This window comes from Peromyscus maniculatus, chromosome 3 (genome assembly GCF_049852395.1).
Source record: "Peromyscus maniculatus bairdii isolate BWxNUB_F1_BW_parent chromosome 3, HU_Pman_BW_mat_3.1, whole genome shotgun sequence".
NCBI lineage: Eukaryota > Metazoa > Chordata > Mammalia > Rodentia > Cricetidae > Peromyscus > Peromyscus maniculatus.
Window position 1 is genome coordinate 3,420,069 of NC_134854.1, and position 25,198 is coordinate 3,445,266.

The window sequence follows — 25,198 nt, forward strand, 5'->3', positions numbered from 1 at the left end:
AGCAGGGATTATTCGCAACAGTGGCCAGAGCCATATTTAGCTGAGCCTGATAGCTGGTGAGGACAGGCGGAGTGTTTCAGATAGGAGGTGACATGGTTCTCCTTACTCTGTGCTCAAACAAACGGGCGATAAAGTTTGTTTTGCAAATGTCTTGCCACAGACACCGCGGTGATGAACGGACTCTTTCATTATGAACTGAGGGTGGAGAAACAACTCCACAATGTCCTTCTAGATACGTATCTAGAAACATTCCTGGGTGGTGTGATGGGGACAGAAGTTATGGTAATACAGAATTGTATTATTTATCGTGCTTTGCAGTATACAAAGCCCTGCCATACAATTCCCTAGTTGTATGTACTTTAGACTAACAGTTTGACCCTCACATTTACAGATTTTGGCAATTTGAGACTGAGAGATTAAGTGAAACTCCTGAAGGCTGACAGCTGGAAGGGCAGAAAGTGTCTTCTCTGCATCACCAAATGGCTGCCTTCTCCTTCCCATGTGTGAGTAGAAACTGGATTATTCTAATTTATTGAAGATTGATACTATGACAGCCCAAAGCTAAACACTCTGTCTACTTTTTATCATTTAATCCAAAAATCATATGAAGAATATTATTATTACCCATATCTAACAAGCAAAGACCCCTGAGAGGTTGAGTAACTAGCTTAGGAAAACAAAGCTAAGAAGTAGAAAGGTCTAGAATTTCAACCCAGTTGGTATCTGGGCTGAAAGTCAGAAAGACATTAATTTTTAACTATACATATGCATTCATTCTTGTGAAGATGTTATATTATCTGTGGAGTTTGTAGAATTTCATACTAATTTTAGAATACAGATATATAAAACTATAGTAAAATGTGTATGTAGAAATACAGATATACCAACACTTGCACAACATAAAATACTTATGCTTTCAACTGAACTGCTGGTGAATATTCGGATTATTTCTAGGCTTGGGCTGTGAATAATCCTGCCAATAACACTTACCTGAAAGTCTTTGAGTACTCATATGGCTTTTACTTCTCTGTAGGAGAAACATGAGGTTGTAGGGTAAACTCACTTTTAGTGAAGTTACAAAACCATTTTCCAAGATGGCTCATGCATTAATTCTCAACAGTGGGGGGAGTTCCAGTTTCCTTACATCACCTGTTATTGTTTGTTTTCCTGGTCACAGCCATTTTAGTGAGGACAAAAGGGTGGCTTTCAGCTTCCTAGTTACTAAAGATGTTGAGTGTAGTTTCACGTGCTCATTGGCCCTTGGTAAAATATTCAAATTTTGTGCTTATTTCTAAATTCAGTTGTCTTTTTACTCAGTTGTGAGCTGTTTATATATTTGAAAAACAAATATTTAATGTGACAAAAGATTTGTATATATTTCCTCTCATTTTTTGCTTTGCCTTTTAGTGTTTTTAGAAGAGTAATTTTTAATGCAGTTCTCCTTGTCATTTTTTTATTCAATCAGTTGTTTCTTGGTGTTTATAGTTACAACATCATTTCCTACTCCCAGAGTGCAAAGATTTACTCCTGTGTTTTTGCTCAAAAGTTCAGATTTGCTTTATAGGTTTAGGCTTATGACACATTTTGATCAAAAGTTTTATGCATGTAGAAAGTAAGATATACATTATAGATATTGATAGATATAGATATCTACTCATCTTAACACTATTGGTCCATAAGACTCTCTGGTAAATTGTTTGACCCCTCTGTGGATTTACTGAGCATCGATGTAAGGATATCTCCTGGGCGGTTCTGGTCTTTTGATATGTGTGTCTCTGCCAAAGCTCCATCAGCTCACTTTCTGTAGCTTTTTGATGCAGTTGAAGTCAGAGAGTGTGAGTTCTCTAACTCCATTCTTTTGCATGAATGATTGAGTTAAATATGTTTTCTTTTAACTCATAGTGTTCTGCCTTCAGAATCAAAGGATACATTCCAGAAATGATATTCAGAGAGAGAATAATGAAATTATAAATGATTAACTGACTTTTTAAAATTACTTTTGTATTTTGAATATAGGGAATATTTGTTCCTATTTCTGAGGTTCAATGTAGCTGTGATTCATTAACACACCGAGTGATGGTCAATTCAGGTAATTAACAGCATTGGGATTTGTTTCATATTTTGAACCAGTAGCATATATTTTTGTGAAGCACATGGTGTTTTTTTTTTAATTAAAAGATGGATTTGAGTTTTGACAGTGCCATTCTTATGAAAGATATTTAAATATGGTAAATGAAATGAATTATTCAGCTCAACAATGACATTTTGCATAAAAATAATCACAAGTATGCAGAAAAAACAACTGCTTTTTTGTTTGTTGATTGTTTTTTGTTTTTTCCAGACAGGGTTTCTCTATGTAGTTTTGGTGTCTGTACTAGAACTCACTCTGTATCCCAGGCCAAAATGGCTTCGAACTCTCACAGAGATCCGCCTGACTCTGCCTCCCGAGTGCTAGGATTAAAGGTATGTGCCACCACCGTCCGGCAAAACAAAAGACAATAAAATGTGTATAGATTGTAACACAAACTCGTTATTAATGACACAGGAGACACATGGCACATTGGTCAGAATATTTGGGAGTAAATAATTATGTAAAATTAGGACAACTGTGTTTTACTCTTTTCCTTTGTGTTTTTGATCTATATGATTCACTTTTGTCTTGAAATTTACTGAATACACATCATATGTTAGACTTAAATTGATATACTTGGATTAGATCAATGAATGAAACCAACCGAGTCCTGTTCTTCACAGAGAACAATATAAACAACAGAATGCAACTAACAGAGGAGCTCAGACTGGTGTGGCTGGAAGTTTTCCTGTGTCCTGCCTGTCCTGCAGCTGTCCCACAAGCTGACACGCAGAGGCTTATATTACTTACAAACTGAATGGCCTGATGGCTCAGGCTTCCTGCTAGCTAGCTCTTCTATCTTAAATTAACCCATTTCTAGTAATCTATGTATCGACACATGTTCCGTGGCTTTACCTGTGTCCCATTACATGTTGTTCCTTGGTCGGCTCCTTGTGTCTCTTCCCTTCTGCCTTTCTTCTTCCTGTCTGTCTGCTTGTATTTCTTGTCTGCCTCTAAGCTACCTTGTCATAGGCTAACACAGCTTTATTTATCAACCAATCAGAGCAACACATATTCACAGCATCCAGAAGGACATCCCACAGCAGACTGGAGGGGAAGCAAGGCTTGCAGAGGGCAATATTTCATTCCAGAAGATTTCTATAATGAGATGGCACTTGAACACATCCGGAAAAGGGCTCTATGCATGCATATTATAACACACATGATGTGTGACCATGAAATAATTGCACAGATATTCTTTAGAATAATAGACTTGGATTTCAAAGGACCTTTGAAATATTCAATCCTCTGTCATTTCTATCTGTATTGCATTTAAACATCATCAATAAAAATAGTCCTTGACAAATGGCTCTCAGCTCTATGGAAAACTCCTCTTTATATTGGACTGAAAATGGTTAGAAAACCACTCCGTTTATGTTTAGTTTCCTCATTGAATGACCCAGAATAAATATAGCCTTGCATGAATTTCTTTTGTCAAGTCTTGAGTGTCCCATAAATGACTCTGAAAGTGACTCCAAAGGGTCAGCCTTAAAATGTCTTACCATGTGACACCATCACTGAAAAACACTTGCCTCTTGATAATACCTACCTCTTAAGAACAATGGCCTCTTAAAACATCTTAGCACAGTTACTGTCAGTCAGTCTGAATGTAGCAATCATAACTCAGTCCCAACCAGACTTCATGATATCTACTCAGAAGTATTTTCTACCAACTTTAAGTCCATTTGTAAAATTCTGCCATGTGACTGAACATCCCTCGCTTTGATTTGTAATGGATAGTATAAATTTTCTTGGAACTTTTTTCTTTTCTTCTTCTTCTTTTTTTTAACATCAAGAAAAAAAAATCCAGCCCAGCAGTGGTGGCTCAAGCTTTTAATCCCAGCACTCAAGAGGCAGAGGCAGGTAGATCTCTGTGAGTTCAAGGCCAGCCTGGTCTACAAAGTGAGTTCCAAGACAGCCAGGGCTACACAGAGAAGCCCTGTCTTGAAAAACAAACAAACAAACAAACAAAAGAAAAAAGAAAAAATCCAGTTGTACAGGTGTTCTGAGAGTCAGCATTTTATATTTTGGAATTTTCACTTGGTGTATTTAGAAACAATGTATTCATTGTATTTAGAAACAATGATAGTATAAGACAACAAAACCTTTTCAAGATTAGTATGTCTTATTTAAAAAAAATCACTGCCTTGGTGAGAATTTTTTGTTGTTGTTGTTCTTGATTTGCTGATTCACTAAGATATATAATGTCTCGTGATACTGTCAATTCCTCGTTAAGGGAAAACTGAGTTTTCTCTTTCAACCTGTTGGGTTTTTTTCCCTTCTAGTTTTTCCCTGGTAATGTTCCTGGCTGCTTGTCCACACAGTCACTCTCTACTTGCTGTGAGATACGACTGTGCTGCGAGCTAGGGCTGCGGACAGGAAAATAGAAACCAATTCAGTCTCTGCCCTCAAGGAGTTGAGACTCCAGGGAGAGAGTAGACAGCTGGCAATAGCAGTGCCCAGAAGCCCAGCCAGGGGCCGGGGGAGGAGCCAGAGCCCTGCACAGAGCAAGATGTGGGCCAAGTCGGAGAAGGCAGGGCGGTGGGAAAAGGTTCCAGGAAGAGAGCAGCCTCCGAGTAAGTGCCCAGGAGGAAGAGAACAAGAGTGAACACTGTTTGACAGAGGAGGGGAGGGAGGAGGCAGAGGTGGAGACTAGGCAGAAACTTTCCTGATTCAAGGAATTGCTAGGAAGGTGGCCACCCACCACATTCTCTACTGACTATCAGTACTGTGCCCCACTGGTGCTGAGGGTTCATACATGTTGAGTGTTAGATACGAAGGCCTCTGTAGGTCAAGCTAAGGAGGTCTTATTATCTACTAGCACTGTGTGTTTATCTCTACCATTACCCTACATAGCTGCCGTGTGTCATATTGCCTGCAAGTCTCTTGTATAGGCAAGTGCCGTGATACCCATAGGGACTCCACGAGACGGGGAGCAGAGGTCATCAGGACCATCAGTAGTACCAGTCTTCCCGGAAGGCCGATATTCTACTTGTTTTGTTTCTTTACCTTTTGAGTTTTATTTGAATATATTATACACATGGTGGAGTTTATTGTGACATTTTCTTTTTTTAGTATGGTTGTGAGCCACCACGTACTGGGAACTGAATCTGGGTCCTTTTCCAGAATCTGTTAGTGCTCTTAACCACTGAGCCAGCTTTCTAGCGCCCATGAAGACAGTTTCGTACATGTACATAGTATGCTTTGGTCATATTTTTGCCTCCCCTGACCACCAGTCCTCCTGTGTTCAATTTTACATTTTAGTGTGGAGTCCTCATATTAAGGTAGTAGCAGTGTTCTCCTAGACACCCATGTGCATAGAACTACCTCAGTACATAGAGGAAACTCCGCTTGTTAAAGACTATTTGGGTGATGGTTTCTGTACTATTGGTGACTGATATTTAGGGGTGTTAAGAGACTGTATTATTGTTTGTCTTTTTACTTTAGGTTCAAATTTTAGGGAATACTTGATAACTTCAGGAATTGTTCATCTTTCAAAACAATTTCTGGTACAGGCATTCCTATCTGAAACTACAAAAGACAGCTCAAGATATGCATTATGTGAATTTAATTTTAAATTATAGTTAATATTTATGTTCTATGACATATAACATCTATTTACTAATTAACACCCATTTCTATAGGCCCCGTGCTTTATGGTACAATAGATCTCATCACTATGAGATTTAGTATATGGTATTTAATTTCAGTAAGCACAAGGGATCCCAAAAGTCCAAGATGGGCACCAATGTGTCACCTTACTCAGTTAAAATCTTTGAGCTAAACGCCGATGCTCTGTGAAAACACCCAGATAATTTCCGAGCATCTCAAACTGCCTAAGATCAGCCTCTTGCGTTCTCTCTTTGCAGCTTCTTCACCGCAAAGGAGGCTCCTCATCCTCAGCCACCACTTGCTAGGGCCCTGGTGTTTCAGCTGCTTCTCTCACAGTGTGGTGGTGTTTAGGCTCCTCTGCTCTAAGGGCCTCTGAATTCCTGCTTTATTTCAGGCTGTTCCCTTTTGCCTCAGCCTAAGTCTACATTGCTTTCATTTCCTTGGCTGGGGATAGCAATGGATTAAAGTCCCTCTTATATTTTGCCTATTGCCCCCACCCCACAGCACAATCAGAATAACCTTTTAAGAACACAGATCTCTCCAGGTCATTTCCTACCTAAAACTCCTGAATGCCTTCCATTGTTCCTCAGACTGAATTTAGCCAGGAGTACTGTTCACCTTTCCTGCTTCATGTGGCTCACCTTCCAGAACCCACACTTGAGCCATGCTGGAGTGAACTTGAACCCCTCTGAGCTGCTCTGCCCATTGCCCACTGCAGTTGCCCCCTCTCCACCTACAAAGCCTTTGCCTCTTGAGCTGCACTGGGGCCCACATGCGCTCAGGTGCCCAGGCCAGGTGGAGCTAAATGTAGTTCACAGACACACTGCTCTTGGGATTGCTTGTTTTGAACAGGTCTTCACAGGGAGAACGCTTTTCCAAAGGCAGGAGGCTGCTTCTCTTGCTGTCTCCAAGGCCCAGCATGGTTATTAAGTGTTCAGGGAGTATTTCAAAAACAGAGCACCCCAAACTTGGAACAGGAGTGATGAGTCATGAAAGTGAAAACAGTTTTGTTTTTTTTAAATGACAGACATCATGACAATGACTGGATCTGAGGTGATTCAGAGTTTTTTGTTTTGTTGTTTATTTTATTCTGAGACTACTCATTTTTTAATTCACGGTTTGTGATCAAATTCAAGTCTTCTTGCCTACAAGGAAAACAAACACTATAACACTGTGCTTGTCACTGTAACCCCACTGTGTGACCCCCAGAACTGCCTTCAGAGAAAGCCTTCCTATTTGAACCTCAATGACCACCTCCCCTAAGTTTCTTTTGCTCCTGGACACCCAAACACTTTCGGGGACCACAGTCCATGCTTTTTGGTCACTGTTCCTTTAGCGTGTGTGAATCAAAAGCTAAGAGCCAGCCCAACTGCCTAGTAAGCAGTTCAGCCTCGGAGTGGTATGTTTGAACATTTCATGAATGCCTTATTTATTAACCTGTTTATTTACTTAGTTATAGCGATTCTGTGAATTGGATCCAGGACCCTGTTCATGTCAAAGAACCACTCTACCACTGAGCTACACCCCCAGCCATATTTTCTTTTGAGATAGGATCTCACTGAATTTTCTAGATTGGTAGTGAACTCACTCTGTAGCCTCAATAGACTGAACTTGTGAGCCTTGTGCATTAGCTCCCTACATACCTGGGAGTTCAGGCAACTTCCACCAGGCAAGACTACCTTTTTGCTTTGTTTTAATTGTCCCTAAGCTGCCTTGGAGACACAGAAAACATGTTATCTTGTCATTTGTAAACACAAGGAAATGTCAAGGATTTTTGCCTACTTTATAATTATTATTAAGTTTTACCTAATCCCTCCTTTTCTAGATGCGAAGTTGCCTCCTGAAATAAGTCTAACAAGTTTCCCACTGACACAGAATGGCTTGCAGTTTCCACATTTCTTAGAGATGCTTTGTAACAAGGCTGAAGTAACTTAACTTCCTTAGGAACTTTGCTTCCGACTTTGCTCAGGCTGTTTGTTGGAGCTTTTCAGAAGACCAGAGAAAGGCTCCCAGGGGAGAAGGTCAGGGAACAGGCAAGCTCTGGACAGACAGAGGGCAAACACATACTCCAGGGATCAGATGAGAACTGGTGATTCCCTTATCAAGCCTGTACTCTCAGACTTGGCAGACAAGCAAATCTCCCAGCTCTGCCAACTTGTGGCAGAGAGTGTGAGTCAAATTTAAAATTATTAGGGCTATTTATAATAACATCTCACAATTGTGTAATAGTTATAGTTTACAAAATGATTTTTATAGCCAGTGTGCCAGGCAGCAGAACATAATATGAGCTCCCTCTATTAATGTTTAGTCTAACACTGTGTGTGAGATAACACTTGATGAATAAATGTGATTTATTCCATTTTATAAAAGATAAAATGGGTTCTGAGATTTAAAAAATATCTTTGCATTCTTCCAGCTAACAAGTGATGGATGATGATATTCTCTAACTCCAAGCTGCTTCTCACACTGGTGTTACTATTTGGCATTTTACAATGTATCAAAAGGAAAGACAGACACAATGAAAACCGAACTTTAGAACCGAGCCTCTAAGGTTGGTCACATATAGCTGATGCTATGTTTATCTGACTCAAACATATGTAAATAATTGTAGTGTATGCAAATGAAAAGATGAACTAACAGTATTTAAACTGTGAGGCTAAAAAATAAAATTTTGAGGGGGAAAAAATCCAAAAATGAGAAAGAAGTAACTGAATTCCTCCAACTGAGCCTTTCATCTCGTACAACAGACCATGCGTGTGAAATTCCACTTTGGAGACAGGAAACAGATTGTACACTCATCAGCTGAAATCCGAATAAACAAAGTTTTGCTTGTGGTGGAGGAGAAGCTTTTTCATCGATCTCCCTAGCAACAGATTTGCTCCTTTGTGGTGTCAGGAAGAAAGTGTGGAGGCTGGGTTATCCACACCATGGACGATCTTTTCCCTCAGATTCAGGACAGTCTCTGCTCAGAAGCCAGTCCAGCTGGGAACCGGCAGCTGAAGTGCGTTGATCCCGCTGTGAAGAGTGGGAGGGCACTGGGGTCAGCCCAAAGGACAGGAATGTGGGGAATGCTTGTGCTCCAGACACTGGGGCCCTTCATCGGCAGTTCTGTCGGGAAAATCCAAAGCACTGTATTTTCAGACTCACAGCTCTAACTGACCTTTCCTTCCAAAGTTCTCCTGACTTCTTGAGATCCAGTCTTCACCGATTCTCCCCCAGACACTCATTCCTGTAATCCTCGTCTTCCTTTGAGTCCTATCTGGAGCTGTTTCTCAAGATTATTATATGATTCTTTGCCAGTTCACACCCTTCACAGGGCAGGAAACCCTCGCCCATAGCTTTTCAATGTATACATGTTTGGATATTAGGGTGTGTTTGGTGGTGGTGGTGGCAGTGGCGGCGGCGGTGGTAGTGGTGCTGTGTGTGTATGTGTGTGTGTGTGTATGTGTGTAAATGTCCTTTTAGAACAAGTATGAACATACCCAAGGCTGGCAAAGCCATTTCTGTTGATCTGGGATTGGGGACCAATGGGATTGGTGAACACAGCAGGCACTTGCTGCCCTTGAGGACTCTCATCTTCTGCTTTTTTTGTTGTTGTTGTTTTGTTTGTTTGTTTGTTTGTTTGTTTGTTTGTTTTTCGAGACAGGGTTTCTCTGTGTAGCTTTGCGCCTTTCCTGGAACTCGCTTTGTAGACCAGGCTGGCCTCGAATTCACAGAGATCCTCCTGCCTCTGCCTCCTGAGTGCTGGGATTAAAGGCGTGTGCAACCACTGCCCGGCTCATTTTCTGCTCTTAATGGTCTTATCAGCACAGAAAAAAAATTAAATTGGGACTCTTAATCCCAGGGTCGTGGGTTCGTGCCCCATGTTGGGTGCCATTTGTTGCTGGAGGGCTTCTCTCCAGGTTCCACCAAGCCCCACAGTCCCACAATCCACGTATAAAATAATCACTCAGACACTTATATTACTTATAAACTGTATGGCCGTGGCAGGCTTCTTGCTAACTGTTCTTATATCTTAAATTAACCCATTTCTATAAATCTATACCTTGTCACGTGGCTGGTGGCTTACCGGCGTCTTCACATGTTGCTTGTCCTGGCAGTGGCTGCAGTGTCTCTCCCTCCTTCTTCTTGTTTCCCCAATTCTCCTCTCTCCTTGTCCCACCTATACTTCCTGTCTGGTCACTGGCCATCAGTGTTTTATTTATATAGAGCGATATCCACAGCAAAATTATGTGCTACCAGTACAAGGACCAAGCACTTTCCTCAGAGCCACAAGATCCCACTGTTTAGACAGGCACCTGGGCGGGTTATAATCACTGTTGTTCCCTGGCAGAGATGGATGTGTTCCACCTGGGCTTTCTTTAAAAGTGACTTTTTAGGTGGCAATTTATGTACTATAAAACTCACCTATTGTAAGTTTAAAGTTCAATGGCTTTTGCTTTTAAAAGGTAAATTAACGAAGTTGTTTCACCATCAACAAAAAACAAGTTCTGAACATTTCTTTTGGTCCCAAAAGATTCTTTATGCCCATCTGTAATTAACCCTCTTCCTAACCCAGACAGCCACTAACATGTTTTCTGTTTGTGTGTATTACCCATGTTTGACTATTATAAATAACTGTAACCATATAGTTTGTGGCCACCTGGCTTTTTCACTTTACCTTATGTTTTGGGACTTCACCCAGTTGGGGACATGTTGACTGCAGATCTTTTCACCACTTGGTGTATATCCTGCTGAAGAACACTGAGCTAGCTGTTCTGTTTGAGCTCTTTTAGTGGCTAGGCTCTTGATTCTTGATGAACCAAACAGCATGCTATAGAAGGAGCTTTGCATTTGGAGCCAAGGTGCTAAGGTACAGTCTTACTTCCGGTGTTTACAACCTTAACTAATTGTATGATCTGTTTCCTTATATGGAGTGGACATAATTAACCTTGTCCTGCTCTGCTTCTAGGGTAGGAATAATAATCAAGTGAGGGGGTACATGAGGAGGACCTTGTGAACTGTGAGCCCCAGGACAAGTGAAGGGTGTTGCACAGACGTGGTCCTTCAGCGGGTAGTAGAATAAGTTGGGTATTTCTCAGGGTTCCTTTCTCATTTGTGGGACAAATGATGGTGCCTTTGAGGTGCTGAAAAACCTATGATCTTCTATGGCCTTTGGGTTCTTACTCTTTCTTAGCAAAGCCTGTTATTTTTAAGTATTTTGATATCATTCACTTTCTAAGAATTTGTTATTTTTCAAACTATTTTTATTAAGATTTTAGAGACAGCACAACATTGCATAGTAAGCCAAGCTTGTCTCTAACTCATGACCCTCCTCACAAGTGCAGGAACTATAGGTAAATGCCACCACGCCTACTGTAAGAGGATTGTTTTCCTTTGAGCAGATATCTGATAATCATAAATTATATATATGTGTAAATCTGCATAAGTGATATTCAGGTTTTATTAGAATATCCTTCAACTCCAAGGCCCCCTTTAGCTTCTCTAGTATCTCCATTGAGGGGTTCCACTGAGGCAAAGCAAAATCTAAGCTAATGTTAGCATCCTCTCATCAAAGGTGTTTAGCAACATTGCTGCATCAAAATAATTTTAAAGTAATTTAGTTATAGATTTTCAGAAGTGTTCAGACATTTAGGAACACAGATTGCCAAACCCTAGATGCCATGTCTACCCACTTAATTTTCAGAGTATAACAAATACTGTGTTTGCAAAAAGAACATAGACTTGGCCTCAAACCGAAAGAATTGGATACTGGCATTCCCCACTCACTCAACTCAATGATAAATGTCCCAATTAATGTTCCCACACTTTCTAACTTAAATAGCATAGGTGACTTCCAGAACACTTTAGCTTGAATCTCCTGGAGAAATCCCAGCAGGGGCAACTTTCAAGGTAAAAGCAATGGCTGTCTTGTTACTGGAATCTGAAGTGCAGAATGAGTGTTCCTATTCAGGCCCTGTGATAGAATTGCTGGTCAGTCCAATGTTAGAACTCAGGCACTCCCAGTGCCCCGATTCAAATTACTAGACTGTCTCCTGACGAAAACAGCAAATCCCCAGACATCCCCAGCACTCCCTAAGGTTATACAACATGGGCTGTTGAGGTCAAATGAGTCTGCTCTTCCTCTTCCTACACCTCTCTTCCCCTAAGAAGGCCCTATCCTTCCTTGGCAATAACTAGGATGACTAGGGCTTCATAAAACCAAGAAAATGTGAGATTTTTATGTGCTAGGCTCAAAAGTTTTGTGCTAAGCTTTCATCCTGTGAATCTTGTCAAAATATTTAGAGATAACAGTGTGATACCACATACAGCTATAACATAGGTTTGCATAATCTCAGATGTCATTATGACAGTGTGTAGTCTTGTTTCTTAAGATGAATGTTTTCATTTCTGCAACTTAAGTCCTAATTCTGGCACTCTGTGATAATGAAAGGACCAAGCAGCTGCCATAGCAGGCTGCTCAGTCTTTTCTCAGAGATCAGGCCTCAATTTCAGTTTCCTGAGACTTGAGCAAGCAGTTTCTGGGAGGGCTATGACATAGTCCTTGCAGTAGCTCCCTTTCTGTATGTACTCTGACTGCTCAAGGTTCAGCCAATTGTTTATTGTCTGGGACCCCATACCAACTTAGAACTACGTGCATGGATCAATGTAAATGTGCAAGGCCAGCCAGCCTCCATGGCAGCTCAAGGACAAAGCCTGGGACTTGTGGAGGTCTGCCCCCAAATGATAACTGTAACCCTCAACTAGTAAATTCAAAGGTTGAAGACCCTCACCCAATCATATGACACCAAGGCTTGTACCACCCTATTTGCTTTTTTTCCCTTTAAAAACCCCTCACCCTGAGAGTTCAGGGCCATCCTCCTTCATCTGGCTAGCTAGCCAGTGTGTTGGACACGGACCAAGCCTGGACTTGCTTATTATCCATAAACCCCTGTGTGTTTTGCATCAGATATCAGCTCTGTGGTGGTCTTGTTCGGGGAGCTTGCGATGTGGTCACAATAATAACAACAGAAATCAGGTTTCTCATGCACCTATTTTATGTATGTATAATGATTGATATGCTTATATCTTGTTCAAAATCAAGTAGCTAATAATATTTAAAGCATGATTCAATCTGGATCACTGTCTGTCTTAATGATAAGATATATTTGCATGCTTCATCTAAGAGTGCTAAAGCAGTCCATATTTTTAAAATGTTTGTTAGTTGACAAAATATATACATATATGTGATATAGAACATGCTGTTTTTAAATGTGTATATATTGTAGAATGGCTAAATTGAGCTAATTTACATGTGTATTTTCTCACATACTGATTTCTTTTTTATGGTGAGAATACCTAGAATCTAAACTACTCTTTTCTTTCTCTTTTTGGGGAAGGATTGGGGGAGGAATTTGTTCTGGTTTATGGTTTGAGGGAATATAGTCCACCATGTTGGGGGAGGTTTGATGGCTGGCAGCATTACATTGGGTCAGCAGCTAGGAAACAGATACAGGTTAGGAAAATGGACCTGGTTATAAAGTCTCAAGATTCCCCCAATATTTCCTCCAGCTAAGCTTCACCTCCTAAAAGGTCTACCACCTTCAAAAAAGCAACACCAGCTGTTCAAATGTGTCTTCAAATATACAAGTGTTTGAGGACATGAGTCTATGAGGTACATCTTATATTCAAATCATAGTATTCTATCCCTGCCTCTTATTGACTATGGCCATCTCATCATACAAAAATGTATTTAGTCAAATTTAGTTTTATAGTTCTGATAGTTTGAAAGTCCAAGGCCTCTTCTAAGATTCAAGGTGATTTCTTAACTATGAACCCATGTTAAAAAAAATCACAAAACATGTCACATACATCCATCAAACAATGGCACAGAGTAAACATTCTCATTCCAAAAGGGAGGAAAGAGACATAACAAGAAAAGATCACACCAAAGGAAGACAGTAACCCAGCAAAGCAAGTACCAGGCATTGCAGCTCCTGGTCCAAGTCATGTGGTATCATCTGGGCACTAATGGGCTTAGGCAGTCCTTCCCCTACAACTAGTTTGTTTGCATCCTATACAGCCTCCTGCAGGCCAGCCCCACGTGGCACTTTCAGCTTTCCTCAGCAGATATCCAAAGTTATGGCATCTCCACTACCCGAGGAACTCAATAGTAGCTTAGGCTATATATATCTACAGCTTTGCACACCACAGCCTACCCAAGAGCTCTTATAGAGAATCTAACCTTGCTACACATTGTCTCATCGCAAAGGGCTTCTGAAGTTTGAAGTAAGCTTATATGGCCCCCTCAGTTTTGCATCTTGCATGCCTGTAAATACAGCACTGCATCAAGTTTGGTGCCAGCTCAAGATATATGTAGGCCTCTTAGATTATAGCTACAGTGGTTAAAATTTGTAACAAGTGCATCTGCTACACTGTCCTTAATTTAGGTCCATATAGCTTTCCTTGTCAAATGTCACATTTTCTCTGTATTTCTGTTCTTTTTGCTCACCATAATCGGGCTAAAAGAGGTGAGTACAAACTATGCCACAGCCTGGATATTATGCTGTCTTACAATTTCTTCTGCCAAAATACTTCGTTACTTTCTAATTTAGCTTCACTCAACATTTTAAGATATGGAGCAGAAACGCAGTCAGGTTCTTTGCCATAATCCATCAATGATCTCTATCCCAGGTTCAGATGTAGTCCTTCATTTTCCTGTGAAAGCTCATGAGCAAATTTGCGTCGTCTGTCTTTTTATTGGCATTGCAGCTTCCAAGCTGTCATTAGGATCAGCACTCTTGAGCATTCTTGGACATGTTTAGCCTGTAGTTTCAAATTTACTCACTTCTCCCACAAACCAGTTCAGAAAGTCTATGACCCACCTCAGCTTTAGCAAAGCAATGATTCCACTACCTGGTACCAATTTTCTGTACTGGTTGTTTTTCTAATCGATGTGACCAAATGCCAAACAAGAAGAAATTTGAGGGATGCAGAATTCATTTGGCTCATATTTGAAGAGATACACCCCATCAAAGTGGAGAAGGCATGGTGGCAGCTTGCTTCATGGAAGACAGTCATGTGGCTGGGACTCCTCTACAGTCCATCACAGTGGGGAAGGCATGGATGGCAGTGGATGACTTCATGGAGGATGAGTGTGTGGGTAGGACAGCTTTTCTTATACCTTGGCAGAACTGTTTTGGTAGTTTTTACATTGCGATGGCTAATCTTTATTGTCATTTTGCCTGAACTTAGAATCAATTAGAAGACACACCTCTGGACACGTCTGTGAGGGCATTTCTAGAGAGGATTAATGTAGCATGGAAGGCCCACCATAAAATTTGTGGTACTACTCCATGGGATAGGGAGCTAGACTCAGTGAACGAGCCAAAAGAAAGCAAGATGAGTACCAAGAAACCGTCAACATTCTGTGTGTCTTCATTTAGCCAGGTGTGAGAAAACAGCCTCATGCCCTTATGGCTGTGCCTCTTCCATCACAATGAATGGGATGCTCTCAAGTCATGAGCCAAAATAAATCCTTCACTCCTTAAGTTGCAGACTTTCAAATATTCCATTATAGAAAGGAGAAAAGTAATACACACAGAGATATACGTTGCATTGTTTTTAATGACATGCACCATGTTGGGTAATAAGCATTTAATAATTATTTGTGTCTAACATATTTGGTATCATTTGATTGAGATATCCCCAACGCCCCCCCCCCTTACCTAACAAATTCTAGTCACTACTGCTTTCTGCTTCTGTTTCACCTCTGCAGGTTCTGCATATAAGTGAGATCATGTGATTTCTGTCTTTCTGACCTGGTTTATTCCACTTAAGGTAATGGCTGTTTAATACAAAGTGAATGTCCTTGTATTATATACATGTACTGGCTAGTTTTTTTTTAAAAAACTTGGCATAAATTAGAGTCACTGAGGAAGAGAAACTCTCAATTGAGAAAATATCTCCATGTGATTAGCCTATAGTTAAGTGTGTCAGTCATTTTCTTGATTATAGATTGTTCTGGATTATAGATCAATTTGAGTGGTGCCACCCCTGGGTTGGTGATCCTGGATGACATAGAATGCAGGCTGAGCAATCCATGGAGAGCAAGCCAGTAAACAGCACTCCTCTATGGCTTCTGCAACAGTCCCTGCCTGACTTCTCTGGGTGATGGGCTCCAAGCTATAAGAAAATGAACCATTTCCTCCTGAAGTTGCTATTGGTTATGATGTTTTATCACAGCAATTAAACCTTAACTAAGACAATATGGCATTGCAGTAGTAAGATATATTAGAATATATATAGGTACAGAAGTGTGACATTAAGTGCTCATATATCATGCACATGTACTGTAGTGTATATGTGTGTATATACATGTGTAATATTAATTTTTTAAGGAATAAGTTGAAGCAGATACCATTTTTATATATCCTAAATAATTTATGATTTGGAAGGTAGGTGCCTACACAAGAGTAATGGGACTTAAAACCTGCATTTAGGAATATCTAGTAAAAGGTACTATTAAAAAGATTAAGTATTTTCTCTGTCTCATGACTCTCTTGTATGTTTCATGCTGTCTGATGCGGATATTGATTTTTTAAAAGCCTGCACTGAAGGGTGTGCTGCACATTTAAATAATTGTTTCCTCGTCTTCTGTGTTGTATTTCTTTTGCATGGATATATGTAATCAGTTAAAATGACTAAACCATATTCTTCAAGAAGAAAAAGGTTTCAATGTGACTGTTGAATACGTTTAACCAGAAATGAAAGTAAGATTTGACTGCAGCCTATAGGAAAAGCAACCCAACATCCACTGACTGAGAGATTATTTCCACTCTTTCCAACCCGGGTTCTCTGAATGACACTAAACAGGAGCTACAGTGACTGAAACAGCCACGAGCAGCTTGGCAGCATGGGGAGATGGCATCCACGCCCCTTCTTGTCGGTGCAGTGGGGACATTGGCACCACTGTAGAATGCCTGGCTTCTTAGCCTGACCGTGGGCAGCAGCTGTTGCCCTCTTCCAGATGAAGTGACACAGGAGGATAGAACAGTCCTAGTTAGATAGGAATTCACCCCTCTTTTCATCTAGCTCTCTCAAAAATAAAAACACTCTTGGAAAGGTCCAAATTGTAATGAGTTTGGATACAGTGTCATTTCCAATTCTTAAGATAAATTTTGTCTTTTCAACAAATCAAGGCAATAACTTTAAAAGCCTTTACCATGTGCATCCAGTTCGTATCTTTATATCCAAGTAGTTCTTGCACTTATTTACCCCAAGTACATTTAATATCTGAAATATCAAACAGCAGGCTTATAACTTCAGTTATTTTTTCCATTTATTTAGAGCAATATTTATAAAAAGAATAAATTTTAAGCACAAGGAAGAAAGAAAACAAGAATTATGAAATCTTGTACATGGAACATCACAGTCCTAAGTAAGTACATTATGGTGTGATTTATATTAAAAATACTCAAGGAAATACAATACATTAAAACCACTACACTAATTATACAGGTTTCTTTCCAGAGTGATTTATCTTTCAAAGATAACTGAAAGTAAATGCAATTCAGAAAAATTACAAACTAGTGGGATATTACTACTAAGAGAATATTCACTCTTAGGATAAAATAAATGTGAAAAAACACACTATTAAAATGTAAGAACAATCAATTTAAATAATTACATTACTAAGCTTACATATCCAAGTCAGAAATTAAAACGTATCATTTCACCATGAAGTCACTGATTATGTCTAGTTCTTGTACAGTGTTCACATTCTAGGGAATGTGTATGGCTCTGAGCACACACTAGGGAACAAAGCAGACATGATCCTGCCCTCAGGGAGCTTCCAGTCTAGGGTGACATAGACAACCACAAAACCACAGGAGCAGCGCTGGGCAGTGGCCTCCATTCCAGAGGAAGCAACAGCTGAGCCAAGATCTGCAGTGTAGGAGTCAGTTGCCCAGTGGGAGAGGGGCAAAGGGTGAAAAAGAGAGCTTCAGGTAGAGGGTGACAGAAACATAAAGGGTTACAGTGGCTCCCGTCCAAGGGATCCAGAGACTTGCGGCCCACAGTGAAGTTTTGCTTGTCAGTGAGGAGATGAGAACAGTATGGTCAGTCTGTCCAAAGCTAATGTCAATCCATTGTAACAACTGAGCTGACCACCATCTTGTTTTCTAGCATTCTAAAGAATAACCCCTTTTAAAAATGAAATGGTGATAATAGATGGCATCCTATTAAAAAAAAAAGAGGACCTCATTTTTTATTAATAAAACGAACTCTGGTCTTATAAAACCATAGAGCCTGGGAGTTGCCATAGAAGACTCTAACAGTGGTACTGCTAAGCGGGGTGGGGAGGTGCAGAGAGGCTAAAGAGGTTGGAGCGAGTTAAAGCATGGAGGCCTTGGGAGAACTCAGGGTTTTTAGCCCACAATCATGGGAGTGATTTTCTGCAAGGGAAAGAGCTGTGTTTAAGTCTCTGGAAGATCATTCTGGAATGCTGTGTGTAGACTCTGGCAGACAGAGGCAGGCCAGCCAGATAAGCAGCACTGTGTAGTCTCAGGAAAAGGAAGAGTACAGTCAAGTGTAGAGTGGAATTTGAGGCACAGAGTAGGAAACGGTGGCTTTACGAGAGAAACTCAGTGGCATTTGGTGAGTTGGCATGCCGGGTGAGAAGAGGGAGGGGTGGGTCAAGACTGATGCCCAGTCTTTTTTATCTGGAAACTGAATTGATTGTGCCACTACTGAACTGCAGAATGTTAAAAGTGTATGGTGAAGGCAGGATTTGAGGACGCGCTGAACCGAAGCTATCTTCATGTATACGTGTCCATTACATCAGTGTCTGTCAGGTCTGAAGCACAGGAGACAAAAAGTTGACCTTCATCTGTAAATGGTAGAGTCCCCAGCAATACGATCACAGCTGGGAAAGCGAATGGAGTTTGCCAGAGAACACAGCATGACAGAAAAGGACAGAGGACATGTCTCTAGAGGGCTGGAGGAAGAGGAACAGCATAGGGAAGCAGAGACACAGAGGCCAGGGAGCAGGGCTGAGAGGGAACACGGAGAGAGAGACCTATGACGAAAACCAAGGAAGGAACAGGAAATGGAGTCAACAGGAAGAGGGAGTGGAAGTTGTTACCAAATTAAGGAAGTTGAGAGGGACTGCGAGCTGAGGAATAGAAAGCACAGGGGAAGCCAGGTTACAGGGTGAGTCTGCAGGTTCACACGGCTTTTCTAGAACAGTGTCTGACAATAGAACAGGTTAGCAGCGGGCAGGTATTTGTGGGGGTTTGAAAAAGTAGTTATTTGCTGTTTAAGCCTAGTTTCTCAATCATTGGCATTCAGTTGATAGGGAGAATTTGAAGACTTGTAACAACTGAAGACAATCAATAGAAATTCAAATACAGGCTATTGCTTGTCTTAGAAACCTAAATAACTTTAGGAGTGTACATGCTCTTTCCATAGGGACGTGGTACAACTACAAAATTCTCTGTGGATTTAAATACACTTAAGAATATAAAATGATTCCAATGACTTCTCTAGGGGAATCACATTTTAAAATACTTTAAGAATCACATTTTAAAATATCATTTAAAAGTTATATTAACTTTAGCTGTTGTCCATAGAGATCATATTCTTTAAATAATAAGTATCTTCGAATCGCTGCTGGGAGAGGAAGTTTCTCCATGGAGGCTGGCTGGCAGAGTCGCTGGAGTCCCATAAGTCTGCGAATTTTTAACCGGCACAGATGCCTTAGTGAGCAAGGATTCTCTAGGAAAAAAAAGGGGAAAACAATCAGAAAATCAAGAAGTTCTACCGACCGGCTTCACACTTATGATGAAGGTTGTTTCAGGGTAACGTGAGCAGTGTTTTTCTGAAAATACACACATTAGTAGCTGATGATTTTGACCTCAATTTACATTTCAATTAACTACTCTAACCCTTTCCTCATGATTTGAGCTCCAAGAGGATGGGAGTTCTCTCTGCATCTGTGTCAGGAGCCAAGTCTGGCTCCTGATGGGTGTCCATCTACAGGATGTTAACAAGTGGATTCGATTTTAAACAGCAAATGGCCACATATTTCTCCTTTTTCAATAACTAAATATTATACAGACATGTTTCTTTACTTCCTCTCTTTTCTACTAGGCTATCTGATGACTAATTATCAGTAAATAATTATCATCACTAGATGATTTCATTAATCATTCACGATTCAGTCTGAGGCTTGATTTCAGTGTCTGCTGTGCTACACACCAGATATTAACATTTACATATCTGATGATGTGCAAATATAATTTTCAATTTCTTACTTTATAGTAGAATTAAACACCGATGTTTTACATGGACAAAAAGAACCAATCAACGGGTAGCATAGTACAAGTACACAAGTAAATGTTGGCCCTAGACTCAGTCAGCTGGGACTAAGATCCTGCCTATGTTACTGTGTGTGACCTTGCACAAGTAGCTTAACCACTTGTATAGTTTAGTATAATTACTATTCTCATGTATGTAAGGTGCATAGCAAAAGTACCTCCTTCATAGGATCGTCTGAGGCTGAATAGTTCACATAAGCAACTAGGAAAATCCTTGATACACTGGACCATAACACTCAATAAATGTTAGGGGAGAGGGGAGATAGCTCAGTAGGTAATATGTTTGCTGTGTGAGCACAGAGACTTGCGTTGTATCCCTGAAAGCAATGGAAAAATTCAGACGTGGCGGTGCATGCTTGTAATCCCAATGCTAGGGAGGCAGAAACAGGTAGACCCCTGAAGCTCACTGGCCGGCCAGCCAGCCTAGTCAGAAAAGCTCAGAGGAATGGCCTCTGATGCTGGCTTCTGGCCTACATATGCTCATACACACCCACTTGCACTTCCACACTCATGTGGGCACACATACACAAACAACAAAAGAAACATTAGGCATTATTCACTTCAGTGATGAAAATGATCCTATTTTTGTTATATTTGATTATAAAATTTCAAATTACATTCTTTCAACATTAAAACAAAGTTAGCCTTGGTGGCAGATGCCTGCAATCTCAGCATTTGGAGGCCAAGGCAGGAAGGTCACAGGTTTGAGGCCAGCCTAGGATATGTATAGAGAGTTTCACACTACAGTGGCATGTAGAGCAAAACCCATCTCAAAAATAAATTAGGACATTTTCTACAAACTTGAGGGAAAATATTATGATCAAAATAGGCACCCTCCCATGTTTTAATAAAATAGCAATTTTATTTTGTTCCTTAACAAGTCAGCTGCCTTTCTATAGCTGAAGGAACCCTGACATCCAGTGGTTTAGCAGGCGCACAGCAAGCAGCCGACAAGCTGGTTGCAGAAATAAACCACTGGAATAGCAGAAAAGCATCCCGACGTCATTCTTACCTGGAGCATCTTTCTAAAATCATCACAACTAGGAATTCACTTGCAATAGAAACACGTGGACCATTAATTCTCGTTTCCTAGCAACATCTGTGCTCCTTATGACAGAAATAACAGTGACCATTTCAGGAAAAGCCAATGTTACCAAGTAAGATAAACAAGGCTCAAATCCTGGCTTTGTTGTTCCCTGGGCCCAAAACTTAGGGAAATTAATTTACACTTTAGTGGTGTTTTCATTTTGAAATAGCCAAATCATTTAAGCTTTTTGGATTTGAAAATTTTAAACATGAGACTACCTACATACGCACACAGCTTCATAAATTGCAAGTATCGAGTAGATGAGTATCTTTGACTACCTCTCAGGTTATGAAATGGAACTTTGTCGGCCATAGAGGATTCTTGTATAGCCTTGACAACCTTCATTCTTCCTTCTCCCACCAACCACCACAATTCTGACTTGTACGGCAATCACCCCTTTGAAGTTTCATCATCTAAGTGATCTGTCCCTATACTAATTATAGGATGGATAAAAACTGTGACCTTCCTACCTTGTCCTCCAAATACTGGGATTACAGGCATATGCCACCAAGGTTAACTTTCTTTTACTATTAAAAGAATGTAATTTGAAAGTTAATAATCAAATATAACAAAAAAGGGGTCACTTTCATCATTGAAGTGAATAACTCCTCGAATTTCTTTTTGTTGTATTTGTGTGTGTATGCCCACATGCGTGTGGAAGTGCAAGCGAACATGTATGAGCATATGTAGGCCAGAAGTCAACATCAGATGTCATTCCTCTGGGATTTTCCTATAGTTGGAGGATTAAAAAGTTATCCAATATCCTCTAAATATCTTTTGATCTTCAAGTTCTTTTTCTATCCATTTCTATCATATCATTTTCATGAAGAGGTTTTGATCATCTATTTTGGTTACCTGTGGCATGTATAATACAAACAGGAAGAAAAAATGGCTTTTTTTTTTTAAAACAAATTTCAAGGTAATTGGTTTTCTATAACCCCTTTGAAATGATCATTTTCAGGTTTTAAGGTTTCATGAATTTAGACGTTTTGGGCATATCTATGTTACTCATTGAAACAACTGTGTTTTTGAAACTTGAATGGTCCTGTGTGGCTACTGAGAGTCTCTTCAAGTTGGCTCATGGACCCTTCTGACCTTGTTAAGATAGTCACTGAGTTTCTTGGCTGCCTGGTGTGAGCAGATGCTCTAGGTTCATTCTTAATCATTTCCTTCCTCAGATCAGGAACTATCATTTATTATTTCTTTTTGCAGGAATTGTCATTTCCACACCAAATTCTGTGTGAGAGGGATGCTCAGAACGACTATGGTCATTGCTAATTGCAAGCTTTTCTAAGGATAAACACACACTCACACTCACATTCACATTCACAACTATACATACACAAATAAACAAATAAATAAAAATTTAAAGTAAAGGAAATATTTGCTTTTACCTATTATTTGGCGGATTTCTGGCCATTCTCTCTGTAGTTCCAGCACAGACTTCAGTTTAGAACACAGAAGGACATAATCCATGTAATCTGTAAGGATACGGACAGTGCTGCCCACCAGGTGCTTCATCCATGGAACTGTAATGAACTCACAGAACTGAGAAAATTGATCCTAGTTAATTTAGTGGTACTTTTAATATATTATACACATGATCAGTATTGCTATGAAAAGTTACTCTTTGTCTTTTTACAGGAAAGAAAATATTCCTGCCTATGATGAACAAAAATGAAAAAGAGCTGCCACGATTATTTCTTTGAACTAATAATACTAAGTGCATATTCATGGTTATCTTGGGACCAGAGTGAACATGGCATGGAAGATCCATTCTTTTTTTCCCTCTAGCCCCAATATCTCACCAATTGGATGCAAGTGAATAATTGCAAATACATTTTAAAATTGTTTGACATTCTGTTTCTAATCCAAGAAAAGAAATAGCCTTGTTTCCTATAGTGATAAGAAGTCAAAAATATGAAGCATATAAATTAAATTTGAATTTTCTTTGCTTGTAACATCCTTAAATGAGTGAAATTTTATGAATTAAATTGTAGATTATATATTTTACTTAGAGCATGGAACAACCTCTGGAATAGATTATATATACATTGGGCTATAAAACAAGACAATACTTTTAATACCAAAGTCATTCCAATGATATTTAATACCACAATGGTATATGTCTAGGAATAAGTAATAGGAAGAAATGTGGAAATTTCATAAATAAATAAAAGTTAAGCAACATACTCTTGATCAATTTTGGGGAGGTCAATAAATAAATCAAAAGGGTTAAAAAATCAAAACCTGAAGATTCTTGAGACAAATATGAGTTAGGATACCAAGCCAAAATGAAGGAGAGGGTGCAACTTACTGGGATATCTTTTATTATACAAGATGTCCATCCTGGCAGTCCCTCCTCCTCTATCTCTGACCACACAAATGAATTTCCAAAGATGTCTCCGTGCATGCAGTCAAAGCACAGCTCCACTTGGTAACCATTATTCAGCAGGAGCCTCAGCATAACCTCATCATTTAGGGCGTACTGGATGGCGCTGGGGAAACGAGTGTCATTCACGTACAAATAACAGTTGACGTTAGCTCCGTAGGAGAGAAGCAGCCGGACTATTTCATGTCTGTTGGCCCTTACCGCCACAAGCAGACAGTTGAGGGGATCTAAGTTGGGGTCTGCACCTGCAGCCAGAAGGACTTCTGTGCAGTGGATATCATTATTAGAGACAGCAAAATAAAGCGCGGTCTTTCTCTCATCGTCGTAGCTCTGGGAAATGTGGTCAGCAAGCAGGGCGTTGACGTCAAAACCATTATCAATGAGCAGTTCGAGGCACTGAGCATTTTGTCCATCTGCTGCTGAGTGAATTGGAGTTAGGCCACTCTTCCGGATTGCATGTTTGGATGTTACTGGGATGAGATATTTCAGAGCACTGCAGCAAAGAAACAACTCCTTAAACACCCCATTGCATAAAGAAAGCCAAATAATTAAATACAACTTTCTCGTCAGATAGGTGAATTCACTTTGTTTATTTTCCATATTTCCTCTATGTAACTCTGTATGTACTTGTTTAGCCTCTGCAAATCGAGATACTCCTGTTTCTGTTATTATTTTAAAGATTTATGTATTTATTTATTTATTATACAGTGTTCTACCTGCATGTACCCCTGCAGGCCAGAAGAGGGCACCAGATCTCATTACAGATGGTTGTGAGCCACCATGTGGTTGCTGGGAATAGAACTCAGGACCTCTGGAAGAGCATTCAGTGCTCTTAACCTCTGAGTCAGATACTATTGTTTAACTTAGATGAGTTTTAATTTAGTTTTCCATTCTAAAAATTCCCAAGGAATATCCTGGATCTTACATGTTTGGTTCTAGGTTTGAGTCCTCAGGATTCTCTCCCCACTTTACAGTTCTGTCACTTAACAATAAAGTTTGTGTAATCAATAGATGTGATTGCAAAAATGCCAAAAAGAGTAAACTCCCCTGATGGCATAGAAACACACTGCATAATCCTGACAACTAGAATCCATGCAGTCTTGGAAAATGACCTTGAACAGCATAAATCCAACCCTTTCATTTAAAGATGAACAATATATAAAGGCTTAAGAGGGAACATGACTTTCCAAGGTCATAAGCTCCACATGAAAGGAAGGGATAGAGTTTTAATCTTTTGATTCTTATTCTTTCTTTTTCATTGATTCCTAAGCCACCTATTAATATTGCCCATCTAAGTCTTGTCTCCTATACAACTCACAAGTGAATTCTTAGTGAAAATAAGAATCTTTAGTTTTCGATCAAACTTGCATCCATCCAGATAAATAACTGTCCCTCGCTCATGTTTCAAAGTACATGTGATGAATACTTGTGAATTTCACACTTCACTAGCCATTTAGACATTTGTGAGAGCCACAAGCAAGGATAACTTGATCTCCTGTGCCTAATTCAGAGCTATCATGTGTGAATTTATGAACGCTGGGAGTAAATCCAGGTAAACTTTAACAACATGTCACTTCGCATCAATTATGCGTCATTGGTCCCTTAACTTTGCCAGTGTG

General features: G+C 39.9%; 1 protein-coding gene and 1 long non-coding RNA gene across 7 annotated transcripts in view; one reads left to right on the forward strand and one right to left on the reverse strand.

Moving 5' to 3' along the window:
* Positions 1 to 69: 69 nt before the first annotated feature.
* LOC107402634 (uncharacterized) lies at positions 70 to 23,626 on the forward strand. 3 transcript variants are annotated; one of them, XR_013049663.1, is made up of 6 exons: positions 70 to 282; positions 392 to 503; positions 14,699 to 14,885; positions 15,501 to 15,562; positions 17,072 to 17,162; positions 22,832 to 23,626. It is a non-coding gene; the product is annotated as an uncharacterized LOC107402634 (long non-coding RNA). The 3 variants fall into 3 exon arrangements; XR_006070186.2 differs by having other exon boundaries at positions 14,702 to 14,885; XR_001579826.3 differs by lacking the exon at positions 14,699 to 14,885.
* Asb15 (ankyrin repeat and SOCS box containing 15) overlaps positions 19,313 to 25,198 on the reverse strand; it is a 46,353-nt gene continuing 40,467 nt past the window's right edge. For all 4 annotated transcript variants that reach the window (XM_076566148.1, XM_076566146.1, XM_076566147.1 and 1 more), the window contains exons 8-10: positions 23,505 to 24,072; positions 22,582 to 22,735; positions 19,313 to 19,498 (exon numbers count right to left, since the gene is read on the reverse strand). In XM_076566148.1, the coding sequence (XP_076422263.1) occupies positions 19,326 to 19,498; positions 22,582 to 22,735; positions 23,505 to 24,072 (895 nt within the window). In that variant the 3' untranslated portion in view covers positions 19,313 to 19,325. The remainder of the gene's footprint in view (positions 19,499 to 22,581; positions 22,736 to 23,504; positions 24,073 to 25,198) is intronic.